Below are 22,603 nucleotides of genomic sequence, written 5' to 3' on the forward strand. Positions count from 1 at the left end.
CCTCTCTAAAAAGACTCCATGTCAAAGGCCGATCACACTGATGGAAGGAGACAGTGTTAGGGGATTATAAATACTGCTAAGCGCGGTCTACCCTCCTCACACACTTAAGGATGGATTATGGCATCTTGCAGGCTTGGGCTCAGCCTGCAGATGGCTGCTGGTCCTCCCTCTGACCCTCCTTCCATTGATTCATCCATCCTTTCTTCCTTCCTTCCTTCCTTCCTTCCTTCCTTCCTTCCTTCCTTCCTCTTACTTTCTTTGTAGCCAGCTAGTCCTCTGCCAAATGGCTCTTTTTTTCCAGTTTGCTATCATGGCATGGTGTTTTCTAAGCTGCCCCTCTGGCAATTTGATGAGTCACTGTATTAATTCCTCACAAATTCAAACCAACTGTCTGATTTTGGATCGCCGGCTTCTCTGAGCTACGTTTTATAATCACACCAGCAAAATGTTTCAGTCCAGCAAATGTAGTTCTGAACATATTGTAAAAAAACTAAATAATATTAATATACTCCCCCTCATATGTAGGTAACATTATCATAAATGGAAAATGTATTATGTCATTTGATTGAGATATGATAGGATATAAGATAGAATTTTAAATATCCCAATTGATCAGCACTTGCCATACAAAATAGGAGTGCAAATGAACAAAATACAAACAATAAAGATTAGATGTAATAAGGTGGAAAAACTAAATGCACAATGCCAGAAATGTATGGTAAGTGTCATAATTGAAAAAACGGGTTAACAGTAAACTGCAAATCCCAAACAATCCCAAAAATAAACAGTATTATTACACCATTAACTGCAGAATATGTTGATCAGAAGTCCCTGTTTTAGAATATTGGTTTATTGTATGCCATAATTCCATAATTTGTCCTATTAATGCAGAAAAAACAGAAGTTTTGTGGGATGTAGTTTTATTGTTTTTAAGCTCTTTTTGTATTTTTACATTTCAAATAAAATGAGTGGGTTGGCATTGGCAACAACATTTCTGTACAGAGTCATTAAAAACAGCATTAAATACACAGTAATATGACTCTTTATCTGCTGGCAGTGCCACTGCAAAACTGACATTTAAGAAAAACAAACTTTTTTTTTGACCTTTGGACGCTTTATAGCTGTGTGAACTCGCTAATCACAACTCACAAATGTCAGCGCGGTGAGGTGAACTGCAAGGAGAAATGAATATCATTACATAAGTGATGACGGCATGAGCAAGCATGGCCTCAGGTGTCCTGACCGTCAGGATCCACAGTGTGTGTTTGTAAAATTATCTCTGTAACTACACAAAAGAAAGGAAACAAAAGCATCAAAACACGCTTTGTAGGTATAGTCTCAGTGTAGCTCATAAGAAAACCTGCCTTTCCAATGTTTTTTCTTTTTTCTATCTTGGTCCCAGTAACACACACACACACACACACACACACACACACACACACACACACACACACACACACACACACACACACACACACACACACACTCTCACTCTCACTCTCACTCTCACTCTCTCTCTCTCTCTCTCTCTCTCTCTCTCTCTCTCTCTCTCTCTCTCTCTCTCTCATAGTAGTGCCTTTCTCCCACTTGCATCATTTTATTCCTGCTTTGTCAAGGCAACATAATAAAATAGTATTCGACTGGACAAGGACGAATAAAATAGAGATTTTAAACTGCACTTTAGAGTTGAGCTGTGCTTGATTTATATGAATACGTGTAATCACCATTGGAAGTAGTTTAATTTTCCGCCTGTCTTTTTAGGGTTGTCAAACACCGAGTCCGCTGTAATTTATGTCTGTCTTGTTGATGACCATGACCTGCAGACTGTCAGCCATTGTTACTTCATCGTAAACAGCTGCCAGTGGCTGTTAGTGACCAGCCGAGGAAGTCGGATGGGATTTTACACGTGTCATGTTCTGGACAGGCGGGCACTAAAGCAGGTTCCTGAAAGTCATCATTAATCTTAATGTAGAAAGAAAGAATGAAGGAAATAAAACATATTCTGTTTGCACCAGACTAGGATTAACAGGTCCTTTTTAAGAAATCAATAAAAGAAGTCTGTTCACTCACATTTACTGCCCTTATACTCGACCAATTGTGAAATAGTAAATCACAGTGGGCTAATATTCATTATATGTCTCCTGTGTTTGGTGAAATATGGTCAGTAATTAATGAGAAGATTATTTAGAGCAGATTGGAACATGATTAAGCACACAGAAGACCTCAATAAATTTAAATAAAATGACAGGAGGATGGCATGTTATACCGGTCTCATAAAACATAAAAGAGAATTTAAGTATCCTCTGTTGAACTGGCTAAAAAGGCTTTGCTGGATACTGGAAGGGCAAAAATAATCCTGCAAGATTTTGTATTTAACTTGCTTAGTTTACAGGGACAGCTGCTAATATTAGTGTGAATCAACAGATTAAACCAGTTCCAAATTTTGATCACTTAAAAGGTTTAGAGCTTTCGTCTGAAACCAATGATAGTTTTCCTAATTCGTTAATCCGCCAATTGTTTTCTTGAATTGTGAAATATTCCTGTTATGATTTACGAACACAACACGTTTAAATTGCTTGTTTTTTCCAACTAAAAACCAAAAGACATTCAGTTTAGGGCTGACTTTAAAATTTCTTTTCATAAACGCTTACTATTTACATCAGTCGATAAATCGTTTGGCCCACGTAACATCAGAAGCTTTTCCTAGAGCCAAATGTGATGTCATCAGATCAAAAATATTCCATTGTCATAAAAAAGCAATATTTCACATTTGAGTAGTTTAAAGGAGGGAATATTTGGATTTCTATCACAGATCATCAACATAGTTTCTAATTGACATCAACTCCTCTCTTTACACTTTAGAAAGTTGCAGTAGTTTATGTATTTTACAGCATTAGCATGTATGGCTTCCCTACTGGAGATAGAGATTTTGTTGATTTTAGTCTTAGGTGTCGGACGAGGTGACCAACAGGCCGAGCTCCGTGTAAAACAGGCTCTTTTGAACTCATTAAGTCCGATTGTGTACGTTGGATTAATGTATTAGAAGGTGACTTGTTCATAGACATTAGCAATGCCTTTCTATAGAAGTGGCAGAGGAGGATGTCAGAGGGTTTATACACAATATGATCTCTGGCAAACTACAGGTATTGACAGCTTATCTTGTAGGTATTAAATCCCACACAAGAAGCTGTCACAGCATCACTCTGTGTGGATGTCCCACAGGAAGCTTGTGAAGGAGCAGTTGATCCACCTGTGGGTAGGTGTGTCATCACACTCTGTGAAAGTAGGAGCTGCTCCTCCCTTTCCAGAGAAATGAGAGGGCTTCAGAGCGCTTGGACGAATGCCAAATCAGCCGGGGGCGAAGGGAGCTTTGCGCTCGCGGTGTATCTGATTCCACAGGTGGAAACACCACCCGGCCTTGGTCCCTGTCACTCAAACCTTGTTTAGGGGCCGCTTTATTAAGCACTGACTGCTCACATTAGGGCGTTAATCCAGCTCGCTAAGGATGAGAGGACGAGCTTCTGCAGGACAAACACCTTTTGCAGCTTTAAAGTCCAGGTAGTGAGAACTGACTTAATGAACTATAAGATAAGAAGAAATTTGTTGACACAGAAAATGTTCTTGCATCGTCTGCTCCATCAATCAACAGATAACATTAAAAACATTAAAAAAAAACATTTGTATGGTCACCCAACAAGCACCTTTCTGTTATGCATTCGTACACACAAACACACCACATCCAAACTAGTAATATTAATTTAAAAAGTTTGTTATGATTGCCGTCCTACAATGGTTTACAGATCACATGTTCATGTGGGGAGGTGGGGGTAGTGCATAAGAATAGATCAGAGAATTATGCTGAAAGATGACAGTACACATACTTGATTAGGTGTATCCTCTACAGAAAAACTATTGCTCCAAAAATGCTTGAGCAACAGAAACTCACAGGCACTATCTCAATTTTCATTTGGAATAAATTACAACCCATTGTGGGTTGTGGTGAGACAGCTCCAGAGACAGCTGGGAAAACATAAAAAGTAATCTATTAAATCTTTGGAAAAACATTTTTTTTCTCTTTGTGAAGCTTCCATAATTAAAGTGGAAGTAGCCGTCCAAAGTCACTCATATCATTTTAATGTCATGACTGCACACAGTCTTATGCACACAAACTGAAAACCAGCCTAGATTTGGAGTGATTATAGGAACTCTATCTGAGATAAAAACACAATTCCTGTTTTCTCTTCCACTTCCTGAGGGGAGAAGCAGGGAGTTTGGTTTCAGCTGTGAGACGAAGAGCCTGAACGGAGGGCACTGGTGGAATTCAAGGTTTTGTTTGTGTTTATGTGAAGTTAATCCTGGTTAACTTGAAAAGACAACAAAGGGTTTAGCACGAGGATGAGCATACAAGCTGGCGTTGAGCTCCAACAGGAGATAAGCGGTCAGTTTAGTCCAGGCTCCTCAACGCTATGTGACAGAGGTCTGTTTAGAGTGTTAATGTGTCACAGACTTGCAAAAGCCTCATACTTTTGATTTAGTTTGTTTAGTGTGTCTCGACAGCCCTGGCCTCTCCAATGACAAACACAGGGAGGTTTGTTTAGGAGTCTCTTAATATAGAGCAGGTTTCAAGGTTACTGTCACCAACATGCCTGCTCTGTGTGGCCTGCAGCCTGGACGCTGTCACCTGGAAAAACACAAAGGAAAAAAAAAAAACCTCTGCTGTGTACCGGTGAGATTAAATCTGAGAGATTTGTGCATCTCACCGTCTGCCTGTCAGGAGGCGTGCGCAGAGTGACGAAGCATGTTGTGACGGCTGTACTCGTGGTATGGGCGGGATGAATGGATAGCTGTTTAATCTGCACCTGAAAAGAAGATTTGAGAGGGGCCAAAAAGAGGGGAGAGGGATTAAAGGTCCAAGCCAACGATGGGTCTGATGAGTGGGTGCATTTCACCTGCAGAGGGGGGTGAATGTGTTTGCTACAAGCCAAAACAACGTGAAAATGTGTGTGCCTTTGTCTGACAGTGAATTTGAGGTGATTTAAACATGATGGTCTGGGCAGCAGAGCAGCTGAAGAGCCCCGGCTGCTCTCACAGTACGAGCGGACAGAAGGAGGTGATGAAATTTTAATGAGGTGATTGTATTATACTGCATGCTGTCTGGTCTTAAGCTGCTCCCCTGTGACATCCCAACACGAAACACTTGTTTATCGGCCTCTCACCCTGGATGTTCACTGACGAGGGCGTGAACTCTGGTCAAAGACAGACATTTGTGTCAAGTTGTTTTGCCTGGCTGTTTGTGAGGTGCAAGTTCCTGCTTGCAAGGATGTGGACAAAGGAGTTGTCCCTTTTATTCTTTGTGTAACAGTTATGTTTATTCTTTAATGACTGCATTAGGGCCGCAACTAACGATTATGCCTTCAGATTAACTTCTCTTTATTTCTATTAATCTAGGGCCCAAGGTGACTTCATCAGATTGCTTGCTTGTCTGACCAACGGCGCAAAACCCCAAAATATTTGTATAAAACTGTATGTCTAATACAGTGGTTCTTAACCTGGGTTTGATCGAACCCCAGTGGTTCGGTGAGTCAGTCTCAGGGGTTCGGCGGAGGTCAAGACACACACCCAACTCATATGATTCGTGATGACACGCCCCGCTTGGCCATCATCAGAAGGGTTCGGTGAATGCGCATATGAAACTGGTGGGGGTCAGTACCTCCAACAAGGTTAAGAACCACTGGTCTAATACATGACTTGTAGGGTGAATCAAATATCACCATTGTTTTCTGACGTTTTAAGCAACTAATTGTTTCACAGGTTTTCAATAGAACTTTCTTGTGATAACAGTCAGAAACATTGTTCAATCTAATCAATCAATAGATCATTCTGTTTATCTATTTCGATTTGTTTCTTCCATTAAGTGTCTAACATGCGAAAGAAAGATAATTTGCTAGCAGCTGTAAGCATGTAGTTCAAGCTTAATGCTAAGTGTGCTAACATGCTCACAATGACAATGCTTACATGCTGAAGTTTTAGCAGATGTAGTGTTTACCATGTACAATATCTAGGTAAGCATGCCAGTATTTTCTAATTTAAAGCCACTTGTATGGTGAAAATGCTAAACATCCATTGGATCCAAGTAGCTGCTGCTTTTATGTTGTTGTTTTTTACACTTATTGGTTTTGGCCTATTGATCAGACAAAAGAAGGCATTTTAATCCTTGGCGTCTGTAATTTAATTTTAAGCCATTTTCAAAAATAAATTACAACATAGTTGTCAGATTGATATGAAAAAAAAAGCCCTATTTGTGATATTCAGTTCTTTTTGGTCATGGTGCTCTCAAGTCTCTTCTAGAAAGCCCTTAGTAGTCCGAGACGATGAATGTAATTGAACTGGAGTTGCATTGCACATCGGCCCAACGTTTCACTGCTAATGTGCTGTCACAAAGCGGCAGCAAATTTGACTCACAAGTGACCAAGACCAAGTTGAGCTCTATTCTCAGCAATGGGGCCCGAACACATGAATGTGTGGCTGGGGGAGCTTCTCTGCGACCAGGGGAGGAATCATCCTGACAGTCTGTGACTTGGCTCTTTTCGCCTGTCTGCCTCTCTGTGTGTCAGATACGGGGCCCGAGCTGGACTTGGCCCCTGGCTGTCCCCTGTCCGGAGCTGAGTGCCTGTCGCTTCCTATCTCCTCTCGCTGCGCGGTTGTGGTGCTCGCTGTACTCCACAGTGTGAGACGATTCCTCGGTGATGGCGATGAGCACTGTAAATTATTTCACTCTACACATGAGATGCTGACTTGGCTCTCCTTGCCTCTAATCGATTGACCCTCTTTTACAGCCCTTTGTGGCTTGTTAATTGGTCTCCAGCTCCCAGCTGACACAGTGACCCTAATGGAGGAGAATTACTGCTGTCTCGTCATGCATTAACCTCCCTCCTCCAACCCCCCTTTTCATCAACCCGCTCTCCCTCTCAGGCCTAACCTCTGCTCCCCCCCCCCCCGGGTTCATAGCAGCTGGATAGACGGGGCAAAATGCACATGCACTCCCATCCTGTCACATGTCGCTGTGCCTCTGGGAGCCACGGTCAGGTGACATTGCAGCCAACCATGTTAAAGCACGTGGCAAAATCACTGACTGTTTACACACTGTTGTCCCTTAATTAGTTTAAACATAATTTAGGCATGGTTGGGGTGTGAGTGGCCTCTTTGCAAGGGGAAGACGGATCAAGCTTCAGGGCTCGTGACTATGGAACAAAAGAATCCTTTCTGTACATCTCTGTTGTCTGCCGTTTTAGTAGATTTTATATGAAAAACAAAACATATTTTGCTGCATAATTCATCTGGTCTCTGAAATTTCAAAATGACTTTCATGGGTTCCCACAATCCCAAACTTGACATCTTTAAATGTCCGACCAACGGTCTAAAACCCAAAGGTGTTTGCTTACTGTCCCATAAAACTGGAAAAAGCAGCAAATCGGACAACTAATGAATCTTAAAATTGTTTTTTTCGAAATAGTAGAACTGGATATAAAGACAGGCCATGAGAGCATCTCTGATCCAGAAACAGCAGGGGAAAGTTGTGACACCGCTGACATCTCAAAAGATGGCCTTTTCTGTATTTTTTAAGTCTTGTTTGTGTGTCTGGATGGTTTTGCTGTGCAACTGCAAGCTTAGATCCTGTTTAGCAGCTTACCCCTACTGGCTGCTGCCTCTATTATTTACAAGTGTGAATATTTCATGATGACATCAGGGTAGGGACATCCTAATGAGCCATGGCACTCGCTCATCTGGCCCTAAAACAGGCCAGTAAGGGTTCCTCTGTGGCGCCACCAAATGAGCTGGAGCCCGTAATAAAATCTTATTTTATGTTAAACTGCTGGAGGAGAAGAAGAACAAAAAAAAAAACTCTACTCACTCACAAATCAGCAAATCGTCTGTTTTTCCTTAGGAAGAGCCTCGAGCTTGAAGGCGTGTTTTACACTGCTTTATTCTCAGGAAAACAGAAGTCTGTTGAAACTAGTTCATTGTTATCTACACTGCGAAAGTCTAGATAACATGTTTTTAAGCTGGGAGAGAATTTCTAGAGTATCTGGAAAGTGGATCATCAATCAACTCTTTATGTATTAGAAATAAAGCAATCAGGCTCCAATAGTTTTGTCCTCGGTTGTAATGAAATCTGTGCAGAAGTTTCCTCTGAGAGGGAGAAGATGAAAGAGCCAATGCCACTGAAGCCAGAAGCTCAAATAGCTGACTTTATTGTGCATTGTGTGTGTATATGAGTGTGTGTGTGATGAGTCAGAGAACTTCTCATATTAAGAGTGTTTGAAGAGACAGAATAAAACCAAAGGCGATGCCGTGCTGTTCTTACAGGCTGAAGTGCCTTTTAGCTCCGGTTGTTCCCAGTCAGGGTCAGAGTTAGTAATCTCACTGAACCCTGAATGTGATTTTAAAAATGTCTGACTGTCCTCATGAGATTCTCGCAAACTGTTTTTGTCTGCAGTCATATTTTCTTTGGAGTGATCCTAATAATAAAACTTCTGTTTTGTTGCAGTGAGGGTGTTTTCAAGTGTCCGGAGGACCAGCTGCCATTGGACTATGCCAAGGTACAATTAACACTCTCACCGCAAACTATTATCACTCAATCGTTTTTTTAAATTTATTTTTAACATTATTTTTGTGGGGCTTTTTCCTTTTTATTTGATAGTGACAGTGGATAGACAGGAAAGGTAGGAGAGAGATAGGGGATGTCACGCAGAAAAGGGCCGCAGGTTGGACTCGAACCCGGTCCGCTGCAAAGGACTTAGCCTACATGGGGCGCACACTCTTACTAACACATTTTCTTCTCAAATATGATAGTAATAACTCTATTTATATAAGACTTTTCAGAGTCATGAAGCCGGATCTGTGAGGCTGTACTCAGGCACAGTGGTGCTTAGAGCTAAAGGCTAATGTTAGCATGCTCACATGCTCATAAAGACAATGCTAACATGCTAATGTGCAGCTTTAATATGATCATCTATTTAGCACTAAACACAAAGTACATCTGAGACTGATGGGGATTAGTGGCGGGCGTATCGATCTAAATACAACATCGATACCAACGTTGGTATTGGTATTGATCAATACCAGTGTAATGAGATAAATACTTTAGTTTTAGTTTCTCTCCAGTATGCATCGCTGTAGTTTCATCAAAAAAGGCGACCTGGCTGTCTGTGTGTATGTCAGTGCCGCTGCTTTCAAGTGCCGCTCCTGTCACACATGCTGTCACAGCGCAGAGAAGGCACACGTCTCCTTCTCCCGCCTCTTGTGATTTGATGTTGTACCGCCACGTAACTCAGCGGCGCCAGGCAAACAAGCAAGCAAGCAACCAGGCCCTGCGGCGGCACAGCACACACAAGCAGGACAGAGATGGAGCAGAAGAGTGTGGCTAGATTTTCACGCCAAAAATGAAACAACGGCAAGCTGTATAAATTGTAAAAAGTCTGCAAAATACTGCGGTAACACAAAAAACTTTATACAAGCATATGAAAAGTCAGTCTTGAGTTTTAAATTAATAATCCAAAGGAAGATTCCCTTAAAGGTCATGTCAATGCATTCAGATTTAGCAATTTGATGATTGCTGCAACAGTATATTGGCCCTAAGTAGGCGGCTAGACATAAATTTTGATAACATGCATTGCTATTTTTCATTCATTTATTGTTGAAATGGGGGCTCAGGCTAGTGTCTCAGGACACAATGAACACATAGCTAAAAAGTTAAAAAGTCTCTGCAAGTACCAGGAGGACTGGGTAGGGAGATACCTCTAGATTACTGCAGTTTTATGTGATGTAAACAAAGTGTTTTGCAATGTATGTAGGAAGGAGTTTGGTATTTCACACGGGGGGGTGGGGGGGGTGGGGGGGGGGGAGCAGCAAACTACATAAACACTTTGGACTCATCCTTCTTTAAGCGGAAGGATGAATCCATGTATAATAAAAGCTGCTGCTGAGCTGACCTCTCATCCTACAGATCGATGATTTTAATGATTTTTTATTTGTATTTTCAAGGTTACATGACAGACAATTGAATTCCTAAATACATTTTTTTTTAAATTATTGTTTTGAAATTCATGTTACTCCCCCCACATCTCGTCCCGTCCTGAATTCGACCCATTCTCATCTGGTCACCCTAGTCTATACATAGTTTTTGAGGAAAGCTCAACATATTATACCTTAAAGCCAGAATCAGTAGTTGCATTTTGTTCAGTTCTTCTGAACCACACATTTTCCCCTCCCCCCAAAACATCCATTCCAGAAGAAAATAAAACTGTAAACTGAAATTTTCAACTGAACTGTTGCTCTCTTCTTCTTTTTTTTAAAGGCTGTTAGTCCGATTTTGCCCAGAGGGGAAAAAGCTAGTGACTAACTGTATTTAGAGTCAGAGGATGTGTCTCTCACTCGTGATATCCCTGTTGTAAAGTGTGAGAGTGCAACAAAAGGATAGAGGCTTAATTCTGAACTATGCATGAGAGATTTAAACCAACGAACAGTTAATGATCATCCCTGTTTCTGAGCAGCTTTTGTCATCGATTTGAAGGAAGACTGCAGTATGTAATTCTCCAATGCGGTTAGTTAGCATTAGCCTGAATTAGCCATTAGCCCGGAGCTGCAGCAGCGCATGTCTGCATGCCGTGCTAAGAGTGATGAAGGCGCCTGTAATAGCAGGGACTCCCATAGGGAAGGATGTGCTCATGGCACACCTGTCAGACATTGTTATTTACCAAGGCTCCCAGTCGCCTGCAAATTACCCCGTCCTGGTGGTCTACTGTCAGGGTTATTGTAGTGCTCGTTGCACACTGTCCTTCAAAAAAACATGCACAAACACAACCTCGCTCCAACAGAACAAGATGGTTGCAGTCATTAAAGGATTGTGCTGCTGCTACTGCTGCTGTAGTAGTAGTAGTAGTGTGGGACTAACAATGGCTAAAGCAGACAGAATAAACCCCCAAGTAGAAGCTCCAGAGAGCTTAACCCCCCTGATCTGCCTGGGACTAAGTTATTAAAAGGTCATTATTGCCGACTCCCTGCAGATTCCAAGACTGGAACAATAAGAGAGTGTTTCAGTCTGCTTCAGAGGCTTTTTTCCCCTCTTTAACTGTGCTAAAAGAATGTGATTATGGCAGCATTATGGCTGCTCTAAAAGTGCAGCAAGTCAAAGCATCTGTTTTAATGTTAGATATATTAGTTTGAACAGGTTAAAACACTTATTTAGTTTGGCAGAGGCATCAATCCCCTAACACAACAGCTAGAAACAAGGAGTGAGAGAAGTGTTTTGGTGTAAATTATTTTCCAAAAGAACTTTTTATTTGAAAGATATGGCTCCCATGTTTCGACACAGAGGCGCGTGAGCACAGTCAGGCTGTAACTGAGCTGTTATGTGTTTAGAGGGCTGGTGTGACATTTTGAGGAAGTGGCTTTTCTTGTTTGACCAGTGCTGTGCTTGTGTGACAGCATGGGGGGATGGAGATGCAGAGCAGAGCGTTAAATCCCCGGGACAGTGGACTGTAGGGGGGGATTTGGGGTGTTTGGGCAGAAAACTAACTTATGCCCATCGTTCTGTGTCTGTCTGTCTGTCTGTCTGTCTGTGGACATTGTATGATATGATGTAGAAACCAACATGCATTCAGTCTTTCCTACTTTGCACTGCAACTGCTGCACAACAATATCCCTCGGATAAATAAAGAGACATCGATCAATACCAATCTCAACTCTGTGCATTAAGCTGCAGTGAAGAATGTTGTGTTAGCTTATAACAGCTAGCCTGGCTCTGACGCCAAATACGGCGACCAACAGCTCTAAAGCTGATTTACTTACAGTGTATTTAGTTTGTTTAGTTGGTTTTAAAAGGGGTTAAATGTTCACTAGCATTAGCACTAGCAAAATTATAAGTGACATGAGTAATGAAACTGCAGCAAATACGTTTATTTCTGAATTCAGATTAACACAGATGATGCTAAACTATTTAAAAATGAGTCTGTGAACGCTGACAACCACAAATTACCCTGCCCTAATATCATGTATGGACCGCGTTCCTGTCTTACTCTAAAATGTCAGTTTTTTATGCCCTAAGAGTATAAGCCCTGTTTTCAGCTTCATAAGTATGCATTTTTTAAGCTAATCCAATGGGGTTTTACATGGTTTATTGGTTAAATGCAGATTAAAACCCATTTTAAACACATTTGCTGTATGAAAGTGGTATATTACAGTCTTCCAGCCTAGTTCCTGCCATTGCCTCTCTGACCTCCTCCTGCTTGTGTTCTTCAGATCTACCCAGACCCAGAGCTGGAACAGCAGATCCTGGCGCTGCCCATCCGCTGCATCCACAGTGAGGAGGGCTGCCGCTGGACGGGCCAGATGAAGCAGCTGCAGGTGAGTAACTTCAATGTCCTCTCATCTGTTTCCCCTCCATCTCTGCTAAAAATATATAAAGCACTCTGACTTGTGTATTTCCTAACATGTGTGTGTGCTGTGTGTTGTGTCTCCCTCAGGGCCACTTTTCCACCTGCGCCTTCAATGTGATACCTTGCCCCAACCGCTGCTCTGTCAAGCTTACGCGCCGCGACTTGCCCGACCACCTGCAGCACGACTGCCCCAAGCGCAAGGTCAAGTGCGAGTTTTGTGGCAGCGAGTTCACCGGGGAAGCCTACGAGGTAAACACCGACTCCAAACCTGTTTTTGTTTTCATTTCTTTCCCTGTTACAACTCAGCAGGAGTTTGACGTACACAAACCACAGTGACGCTACATAATTTCCATGCCTCTATGAAAGGCGTTTTTGTGAAAAGCAGCAGTAGGGAGTAATGCAGGTGTGTCAGTCTGTTATGAAATGGCACGTGTGCTGGCAGAAGGAAAGAAGCTTTGACTGGGTCTTTCATGTTAAATGTGTTTTGCTGAGCGGCCTGAAGTACCTCTGTCATTTCCACCCCTCCTCTGTTTACTCTTGTCATTTCCTGTACTGGTCAATTAATTGACTATTTGTTTTAGCTCGGAACTTTAGTTAATATACTAACTAAAATAATAAATCATACTCTTGTAAGTCCTTTATTTAGTGTAGTACATTTTAATACGTCTTCTACAAAAAAGTCTTCTCATTTTAGTGAAAATAATTAATTAAGTCCCATGACATGGTGCTCTTTAGATGCTTTTATATAGACCTTAGTGGTCGCCTAATACCATATCTGAAGTCTTTTTTTATTTAGACCTTAGCGGTCCCCTAAGACCATATCTGAAGTCTTTTTTATATAGACCTTAGTGGTCCCCTAATACCGTATCTGGTCTCTTTCCCAAAATTCAGTCTTGGTGCAGAATAACAGCCACTAGAGTCAGTCCCACAATGAGCTTTCCTTAGTATGTGCCATTTCTGAATCTGTAGCTTTTGTGGATTGGGATGGGGGGGGGGGGCAAAGCAGAGAAAGGGGAGGTAACCTTGCCCCTTATGACCTCATAAAGAGCAAGATTCCAGATCAGCTGAGCTTTCATTTTCTCAAAGGCAGAGCTGGATACCCAGGGCTCGGTTTACACCCATCACCATTTCTAGCCACTGGGGGACCATAGGCAGGCTGGGGGAACTCATATTAATGTTAAAAAACCTCACAAAGTGAAATTTTCATGCCATGGGACCTTTTAAGAAAACTTCATAAAGTGCCATTCCTTAAAACCGCAGCATAGTGCAACACTAACTTCCTAATCAATATCTCAGAACTTATTTTAATGACAATAAAAATAAGGATTGTTTCCTTTGTCCCAGATTGTCTGATGTATTTTTTGAACTTCTGAAAAAGTAAAGCGAAAATACTTTGTTCATTAAAAGCTGCCATTGAGGAAACCGTAACACCCACAGTAATGCATGTGTTGACTTTATAGGCCAGCTCTAAATTGTAATTGCGTATTTCCTGTGCATTCCAGAACCACCAGGGTGTGTGTCCCCAGGAGAGTGTTTACTGTGAGAACAAGTGTGGGGCGAGGATGATGCGGCGGCTGCTGTCCCAACATGGCCTGGCCGAGTGTCCCAAACGCACACAGCCCTGCAAGTACTGCGGCAAGGAGTTTGTGTTTGACACAATCCAGGTCAGTTTAAAATCCCTGCTCTAATTCTGTCTTATTAGTGAAAAGTTTTATTTGGCATGATCGAGTCTGTCAGTATCATTGTACCTGTCGTTCGTCCTGCATGTGGCCCGTAGAGGGTTTCCAGCCCCGGCGGAGCGGGATGTGGCTGTAAGATGCTGCCGTTCATGGTGTTTCTGTCCTGTGGCAGCTGGATGTTAGTGTAACCTGCTGTTTTGAAGCACCTGCATCTGAGCACATCTGGCCAGAGGCTGAGCAGACAGTGAACCCTCTCCCTTCCCACTCATTTTGGTGACAAGATGTAATAACCCAATCTTAGACACAAAGTGATGATGTGTTTTTTATCTATTCATTTAATTTCAACATCATTTCAGTTAAGTCAGAGAATATTATGTATGTATGTGTGTGTGTGTATATATATATATATATATATATATATATATATATATATATATACTCACAGTTTACTATTTAATTAGTATTTTGATGATCTTTCAAGCTAAAATGCTAAAAATATGAAGATATTTAGCTTTTCTCTGTTTTATATTATTGATAATTAAATACTTTTGGGATTTGGACTGTTGGTCGTACAAAACAAGACCTTTTGAAAACATGACCCTTGAAGTTTTTTATTGAAATTTTATATGATTTTTTTAGATTTAATGATTAATTGATTAAACTAAGATGAAAAGATTATATATAGTAATCTTGTGATTATTTCCTCTAATAGTCGACTGATCGACCCATCTGGTCTTCATCTACTGCAGTGTTAGTACTCAAGACCTGTCTTAATAATAAAGGGGGCTCAGAATTTTATCTCAAGACCAGACAAGACCACAACTGCAAAGATATAACTCAATTGCCTGTGCGTTGTCTGATTTATGTCTATGTTTTAAAACCGGGCAAATCTGGTCTTGGTCGCGTCACGGTCTCCATACGTTTTGGTCTTGGTGATGACTTGGTTTCAGTTTAGGTGGTCTCGACTACAACACTGGTCTATTGACATGTATTTGGTTGATGAGTCATATTTTATGCTTTTTCATGCTGAACAATTTATTTTAAAGAGACTTCTGCACAAGATTTCAACTGGTGTTTTTGCATGATTCTTTGTGGAGAAACACAGTTTTACAGGTCTGTCATTTAAATCAACTAATTTATTAGTTGACAAAATTGTTTGAGTGTTAGTCAACTAATAAGTCAACAGCCCTACAATCTAAAACCCAAAGACATTGACTTTACTGTAATTTAAGAACAAGTAAAGCAACATAAAAAGCAATAACCATGGGGGGAAAAAAAGACAATTAATTATCAAAAGTTTTTTAGGGGCATTACTACCTTTTAATTTCTAGGACAGCTGAGACTTGAAAGTTGTGAGAGAGAGAGGGGAAGACACGTAGGAAACCGTCACAGGTTGGACTCCAACCCTGGACCTTCTGCATCTAGGAATACGTGCACCTGCTCCAGCCCCACAGTGCAGAATGTGTTCTTATCACTCATGCTGTCGGTCAGGAGTGTACACATTAACACTGTTCCCAACTCCTCTGCAGAACCACCAGTACCACTGCCCTCGGTTTCCTGTCCAGTGCCCAAACCAGTGCGGCACACCTAACATCGCCCGAGAGGATCTGGCTAACCATGTGAAGGACAACTGCGGCAGCGCGCTTGTTCTCTGCCCCTTCAAAGACGCCGGCTGCAAACACAGGGTAAGACTGACCGCCATCATTTAACTTTAAAAGATTACTTCTTCTTTTCGTTAACACGACTTTCATTGTTTACATGCATTTTTTCTTGAAATTGTTTGCTTACTGTGTCCAAAGTAATTATTTTTCTTTTTTGGAACATACAGTACTGTGCCTGTAGGCTCTTTTTTAATGAGAGCAATACTTCTATGTAATGGGCATTTCTGTCTATTTTTGATACTGACATCAATTTGAGAAAATGTGGACACACTCGAGGAAGAGCGGCAGATGAGCGTCATACCCGCAGCGCTCTGTTAGTTATTACAAAGCATCTGGAAAACTTTATATATAACATTTACAGAGAGAAAGCAAAGAACAGCACAGTGACCATTACATGTAATAATTAGAGCATCCACATCTTTAGTTTGTTCAGTGTATGGCAGACACATCAATAGAACTGTTGTCTGTTGATGTAAATGGATGTAAACAAATACATTATTTAGATAATGGCTACGAACAGCATCCACATTTTTCCAGTAATATTTATATTTTTTCCATCCCAATTTGCCACAAACATGACACCACATCTTCAAGTCATAATCACATCTCAGCATACCACACACACACACACACACACACACACACACACACACACACACACACACACACACACACACACACACAACATAACTTCCCATTCTGCCCAAATGCAGACTTAAAGGCTATTGACTAAACACTAAGGTCAATCAGTGCAGTGAGAGATGAAACTTATGTTGCACAGATGTTATTTTTTATCTCATGATCTAATATTAGAGCCCGGCACTATGTCCAACTTAGAGTTATAGTAGTTTAGGAGCTGAAGTTAGGAACTGTCTGAAAAGTGCATGCAAAATGACCAAGAGAGACACTTCAACCCAAATTACCATTCATCTGGACGCCCTCCCATTACATAAAAACCTCCAGTTTACAAAGAAAAGTCATGCAAATCCAGCTCAACGCAATTCTTAATTGTATTTTCCTGTTATTAAAACCCCTCATTATATTTCCACTAATCATGTCCACCCGGACCATAAACTTCAAGTTCAGACTAGTCATTTTCTTTTTTGAAGGTGGGCTTTGACTCCAAATGCTTTATTGTTTAATTAATTCATGGTGAAAATATCATGTTGTTATTTTATTTTGGGGGCAGCTAAAGTACATGTACATATGAGAAGTATAAATGACAAACAGAAAAACAGTTTAACACAAAATTAGGCAATGTAGATGCCCCAAGTATGTTGTGAAATTAAAAGCCACAGATTTTGGCTTTGTGTTACTTTATACGTTACTTTATATAGCTGTGAATGTGTAACATCTGTATGTTTTTACGCAGTTCCTCACTTACTAACTGTGCTGCAGCAATTAAATGATTAATCTCTTTGCTTTCTCTCTGGCAGTGCCCCAAACTGGCTATTGGTCGTCACCTGGAAGACACCACTAAGTCTCACTTGACTATGATGTGTAACTTGGTGGGGCGTCAGCGGCAGGAGATCCTGGAGCTGCGGAGGGAGATGGAGGAGCTGTCCGTCAGTCACGACGGTGTCCTCATCTGGAAGCTCAGCGACTACTCCCGCAAACTCCAGGAGGCCAAGCTCCGAAGCAACCACGAGTTCTTTAGCCCGCCCTTCTACACTCACCGCTACGGCTACAAGCTGCAGGTGTCGGCGTTCCTGAACGGTAACGGCAGTGGCGAGGGCTCCCACCTCTCCGTCTACATCCGCGTGTTGCCCGGAGAGTACGACAGCCTGCTGGAGTGGCCCTTCTCCTACAAGGTGACTTTCTCCATCATGGACCAGAGCGACCCGTCGCTTTCCAAACCCCAGCACATCACGGAGACCTTCAACCCCGACCCCAACTGGAAGAACTTCCAAAAGCCCTGCAGCAGCCGCAACTCGCTGGACGAGAGCACCCTGGGCTTCGGCTACCCCAAGTTCATCTCTCACGAGGAGATTAAGAAGAGGAACTACATCCGAGACAACTGCATCTTCATCAAGGCTTCTATAGAGATTCCACAGAAGATTATGGCTTAAAATACAACCTTTGTTTGCTTTTCATAAAGGAGAAAGATTGGTTAAAGACTGGAAGTGATACTTAACCTTGAAAACTTCTACACACGTACCCTTTAGAAACTTTCTGCCCTCAGCCTCTTCACCTCAGAGATTGAAGCGAGTCTGTTTGTGTGTGAGCTGACTCGAAGGACCTTGATTATATCACAGAGGAGAAAGTGTGTGGTCTGCAGAACCATCACTCTCTGGTGTTTCTTTTATCATTTTTTTTATCTGTTTGCTGTCCTTTTATCACAGTCTACAACAAAAAGCCTTGGAAATCAAACAGTGCCTAGAGAGTTTATCTTAAGTTATATTTTTGTTGTTAATTCCACAGACCAGATGTTGAAGATTATGGAAAAGATATTTGGAAAAAGGGGTGAAAGGCTTCACTAAGCCTCTGCACTTAGAATAAAGAGAAAGTTAGAAGCTGGCTAGAGACATCCTGTTGGGGTGATCTGAAGAAGAGGGAGCTCAGCAGACTCATGCTGAAGCCCAACTGCCTTTTGTTTACATGCTCAAACAGTATACTCCGACTGATCCGTTAACAAACACAGAGCCCTTGGTCAGAGACTTGTGAGGTTTGTGTCCACACAAACATCAAATCGATGTTTTCAAGTAAGAAACTTGCATCTCCAATCTTGGTTATTTCCTGTTTTAAAGGAAAAGTTACATTTTGGTTGAGTTGAATGAGAAACTCAATACCACTCTCATATCTGCAAGTTCAATATAAGGCTAAAGCCAGCTGTTGGTTAGCTTAGCTTAGCATAAAGACCGCAAACTACCTGGAGTCTAGCAACTGCTCCCAAGAAATAGCCCTCAGTAAACTTTAATATTGTAATTGTTGTGTTAGTTAGTGGGCTCTAAGGGTGATGTATAGCACCTATGGCAAATTGCAGCTAATTTTGAAGGTTATTGAACTGCTGTTCCTACAATGGCAAGGTTACAAAAATATAACTATAAAATAAAAGGATGTCTGGCTGCCTTGTCATCTTTATTAGTTAACAGTTAGCTAGCTATAAATTGAGAAAAAAAGATTTCATTCACTGTTTTAAGGTGTAAAGGTTTTTCTTGCACTCAATGCATGAGTTCACATCTTGAATCAATCAACACATCTTAAATGTGAGTATGACAATTTTGACAATTCCAATTTTTTTTTACACTGTCTCTCTTGCGCAACAGACGCATTAGTGGATCTTCAAGCGCTCAAAACATTTTTTTAATTGGATTATGCAAACTCAATTTCCTTACTTTAAGAAAAATGGCAGAGCGTCGTTCCTGTGTGCTCCGGCACCACTACACACCTGTAGGCTGAAGGCCGTTGCACACCCAAGCGCCAGTTGGCAGTAGTTTCACAGTGGCTTCTGTGTTGAGTTTCTTTGTGTACTTCAAACAAAGAGAAAATACGTAGGTGGACATGGTGTGTACCACTATTGGATTGATGCAAAAGGCGGCTGAATTTCCTGCGCTTGTCCAGCCACTGAGGGACATGGATGTTTTGCTACCAGGCAGACTAATCACAGTTGTTGTAGTCCGTGCCTATGCACTAGCACCTATAAAACTCACAAATTAACCACTTAATGTATTGTTTTATATTGTTTAATTCTCTGTCCTTTATCTTTGGACAGGGCCAGGCTATTTGTTGATCCTCCCTGTTTCTCATATTTGCGCTAGGCTAAGCTAACTACGGAAAGATATGACAGTGGTATCAATCTTCTTATCTAACACAGCAAAAAGTGAATAATTGTATTTGCGAAAATGTCAAACTATACCTTTAACTAAAATTAAACATGCCTCTAGTACTGCTGATAAAATCATAACACTTTTGGGCACTAAAAATGCAACTGTCAAGCTCCACCAAGGCTGTTTTTTGTTTTGTTTTTAAAGTTGACAAGTTTTTTACCCAATATCATCGAAGCTCCAAATCTTTTGTAGTTAACAACTCCCATCACAGGAACTGTCTGTGACTTGTGTTTGTCAGTAGTACGACCCAGTCGTAAATAGCTTCAGGAGCATGCCAGTGTACGAAACACACACTTCACAATGACCCTGAAAGGCTTTGTGTTTACAGAGAGTTGCAGGAATGACAGGTTTTTGTAGGCCGACCCAAAAAGTTAGCATTGCCCTGGTTCCCTTGGCAGTTAAAAACAACTGAATGTTGATGATGCTTACATATTTTGTTCTGCTAGATAATATTCACAAATGAACACCATAGTTCACAACGGAATACAGTTACTCATAATTTGTATTCTGAATACGTAACGCCGGTACATGTATTCCGTTACTCCCCAACACTGTTGATCATCTACATTAGAATTCCCTATGAAGATCTGCAACTTATTTTATGATTTTTTTTAGCCTAAATGATATTGCCAAAAATAAAATGTATCAAGCACGATAGCTTTCAACCGATTCCAACTGATTTCTTGTGTTCGGTGTGATGACGTTTGTAGTCTCAATTAGCAACTGTCTTTTTTTAGAGACTCCCAGAGGAGGGAACTGGAAGTGCAAAAATGCTAATTAATTTTGAGTTTTAGGACTCATTCCTGCAGCACTCTATTGTGAAGTCCACCAAATGGGGGGAAGCACCTTTCGTCGGTCTTCAGATGAGCAGAGCAGACACAAAGGCCAGTTGTCGGAGTACACGTGCATTTAATAGTGAAGGAAAAGCCATGTGGCCTTTTTATACAGTATGTCTTCGCATGATGGTTTTAGGGGTGAGCCGGGCAACATAAACACATGCATGCTTCATGTGCTACCACCTGGACAAGTTTTGTACTGTAACCTGTATTCTTGAAATCCTTTCCCGTTGATGGCTATTTAGTCTCTTTTTTTGGACTGTTTGAAAGTTGACAAATTGTCAAAAATTATGGGGGTTTTTTGTAGGTTTTTTTTTTTTATATACAGAAAATGTGAACGCTGTTGGTAATATAACCTATAAAGACAATGAACACTTGGCTGTGAAGTGAATTCTTTTGCATAGCCTGGGCATGGCTGGTGAACTGTTTGAAAAGATGGTTAATGACAAGGTCTCTGCAAATATGTGGGTGTCTTGGGGCTGACTACACCTTTTTGTTGTTACCATGGCCACTGGTGTCTATCTCCAGCTCGAGTTGCGACAAGGAGTGGTTGAAGGGATGTGCGATACACCTGCCTTCATCACAGCACCATCAGAGGGGTGGAGGACTTTGAAGATACAGTACACTCACGAGTCATGGCGTATGTGAATACTAATGTATAAATGCAGAAGCACATTCTGTCTTTTTATTATTCTACATGAAAAATTCCTTATTTCTTGTCATAATACCAGCTGATATTTTACAGTGATTTAAAGAAGTGAGAAGATTAAACTTTTTTGTAAGATTCTGTATTTTTTAAAATACTTAGCTGTTTTATACAAACGCTTTTCGTTGGAGAGTCGGGGTTGACTTTGGGAATTTTCAGACCCTTTTGTCTCTTTGGACATTTGGATAATTTCTTTGTACTTGTGGTTTGAGCCTCACATATTCTGTCTGTATTATTTCCTCTTCAAAGTATTTATTTTAATGAGCCATCAGGAGTTTGAACAGATGGCAAAAATGTTTTAATATGTTGATTGAAGAGTGCTTGTCAATTTCTTAATTGAAATAAAATACCATATATTATAGTTGTTTTACCTATTTGGGTTGCATACAGTAGAGAATTCCAAAGCAGTGGCACCATGTTTGTAAGTCTGACTTCAGGAAAGAATCCTAAGAAAAGGCAAAACAATTGATGTTACATGCCGGCTAAACCTTAATGGGCACTCCAATTTTGAGTGTGTTTAAAAACTGGTCAAAATCAAGCACAATCAGCACAGGCTTAGACATCTTTTAGTTCCTACTGTATGAGTCAAGCCCAAAAAATCATGGGTTTTCAATTTCAAATTCATCACGTATTCAGTGATCTAGGTTAGAGGTTAAAGCAGTTTCTGTCCTGCTTTGCTGCTTGAGATGGAGAGAAGCGAAGGAGCAGAGGAAAGGGGGCAGAGGAAGTGAGGCAGACACCAGCCCTGCTTTGATGCAATGCCAGGAGTTTGCATTAGCTTGCGCTTTGGATGATGTTCACTGTAGCGGGATTTAGGGAAGAGGAAAATGAGCTTTTAACGTCAAAGTCCCTGAGAGGTCCCTCAGGGGGACAGTCCTGTTTTCCACTTACTGTACAATAGCTGGCCGAAGTCTTCCTAAAACAAATAATCTCTTTCTGTCTACTTTTTTTCAGCTTCAAAATGAAAACATCTGTTTTAGGAATACAGCATGGCTTTTCTTTGCCTCTGTAGGTTACAATGTCTTCCTTTTTGAGGATATTGCCAATATCCTTGAAGAAAACTGAACTTGTTTTTCATTCAGGATGGCTGTTTTCAAGTTTCCACTCAGTGAGAGCGATTGTTCAGTTCAGGGAGGGGTCCTCTAGCCAGGACAGTCCACTCTGTCTCTCCTCAGACCAATACAGAGAGTGAATAGATGAAGTTGAAGAGTAAAAGACTCAAAAGCCAGCCTCAAACTTTCCTGGCATGGGGTGTACAACAAACAGCCCTGTGCTGATTCAGGGCAATGCAGAATGAAAATAGTAACAGCTAATTACATGTTAGCAAGCTCCACGTTTCCCATGCAATGCAGAGTCACGTGCAGCTCGATGTACAGTGCTGCCCTTTGCTCTCTTTCAAATGACCCACCGCTCGCTTCGGTAAATGATTTGCAGATACAGTCATGTTCTTATACACA

The 22,603-nt window shown here is 41.2% G+C and overlaps 1 protein-coding gene across 2 annotated transcripts in view; it reads left to right on the forward strand.

Annotated features, from left to right (window-relative positions):
* traf4a (tnf receptor-associated factor 4a) overlaps nt 1-21,507 on the forward strand; it is a 39,147-nt gene extending 17,640 nt beyond the window's left edge. For both annotated transcript variants that reach the window (XM_032509826.1, XM_032509825.1), the window contains 6 exons: nt 8,549-8,600; nt 12,301-12,405; nt 12,525-12,686; nt 13,940-14,101; nt 15,646-15,801; nt 17,214-21,507. In XM_032509826.1, the coding sequence (XP_032365717.1) occupies nt 8,549-8,600; nt 12,301-12,405; nt 12,525-12,686; nt 13,940-14,101; nt 15,646-15,801; nt 17,214-17,846 (1,270 nt within the window). In that variant the 3' untranslated portion in view covers nt 17,847-21,507. The remainder of the gene's footprint in view (nt 1-8,548; nt 8,601-12,300; nt 12,406-12,524; nt 12,687-13,939; nt 14,102-15,645; nt 15,802-17,213) is intronic.
* Nucleotides 21,508-22,603: the final 1,096 nt, after the last annotated feature.

The sequence above is a fragment of the Etheostoma spectabile genome, chromosome 3 (genome assembly GCF_008692095.1).
Source record: "Etheostoma spectabile isolate EspeVRDwgs_2016 chromosome 3, UIUC_Espe_1.0, whole genome shotgun sequence".
Lineage (NCBI taxonomy): Eukaryota > Metazoa > Chordata > Actinopteri > Perciformes > Percidae > Etheostoma > Etheostoma spectabile.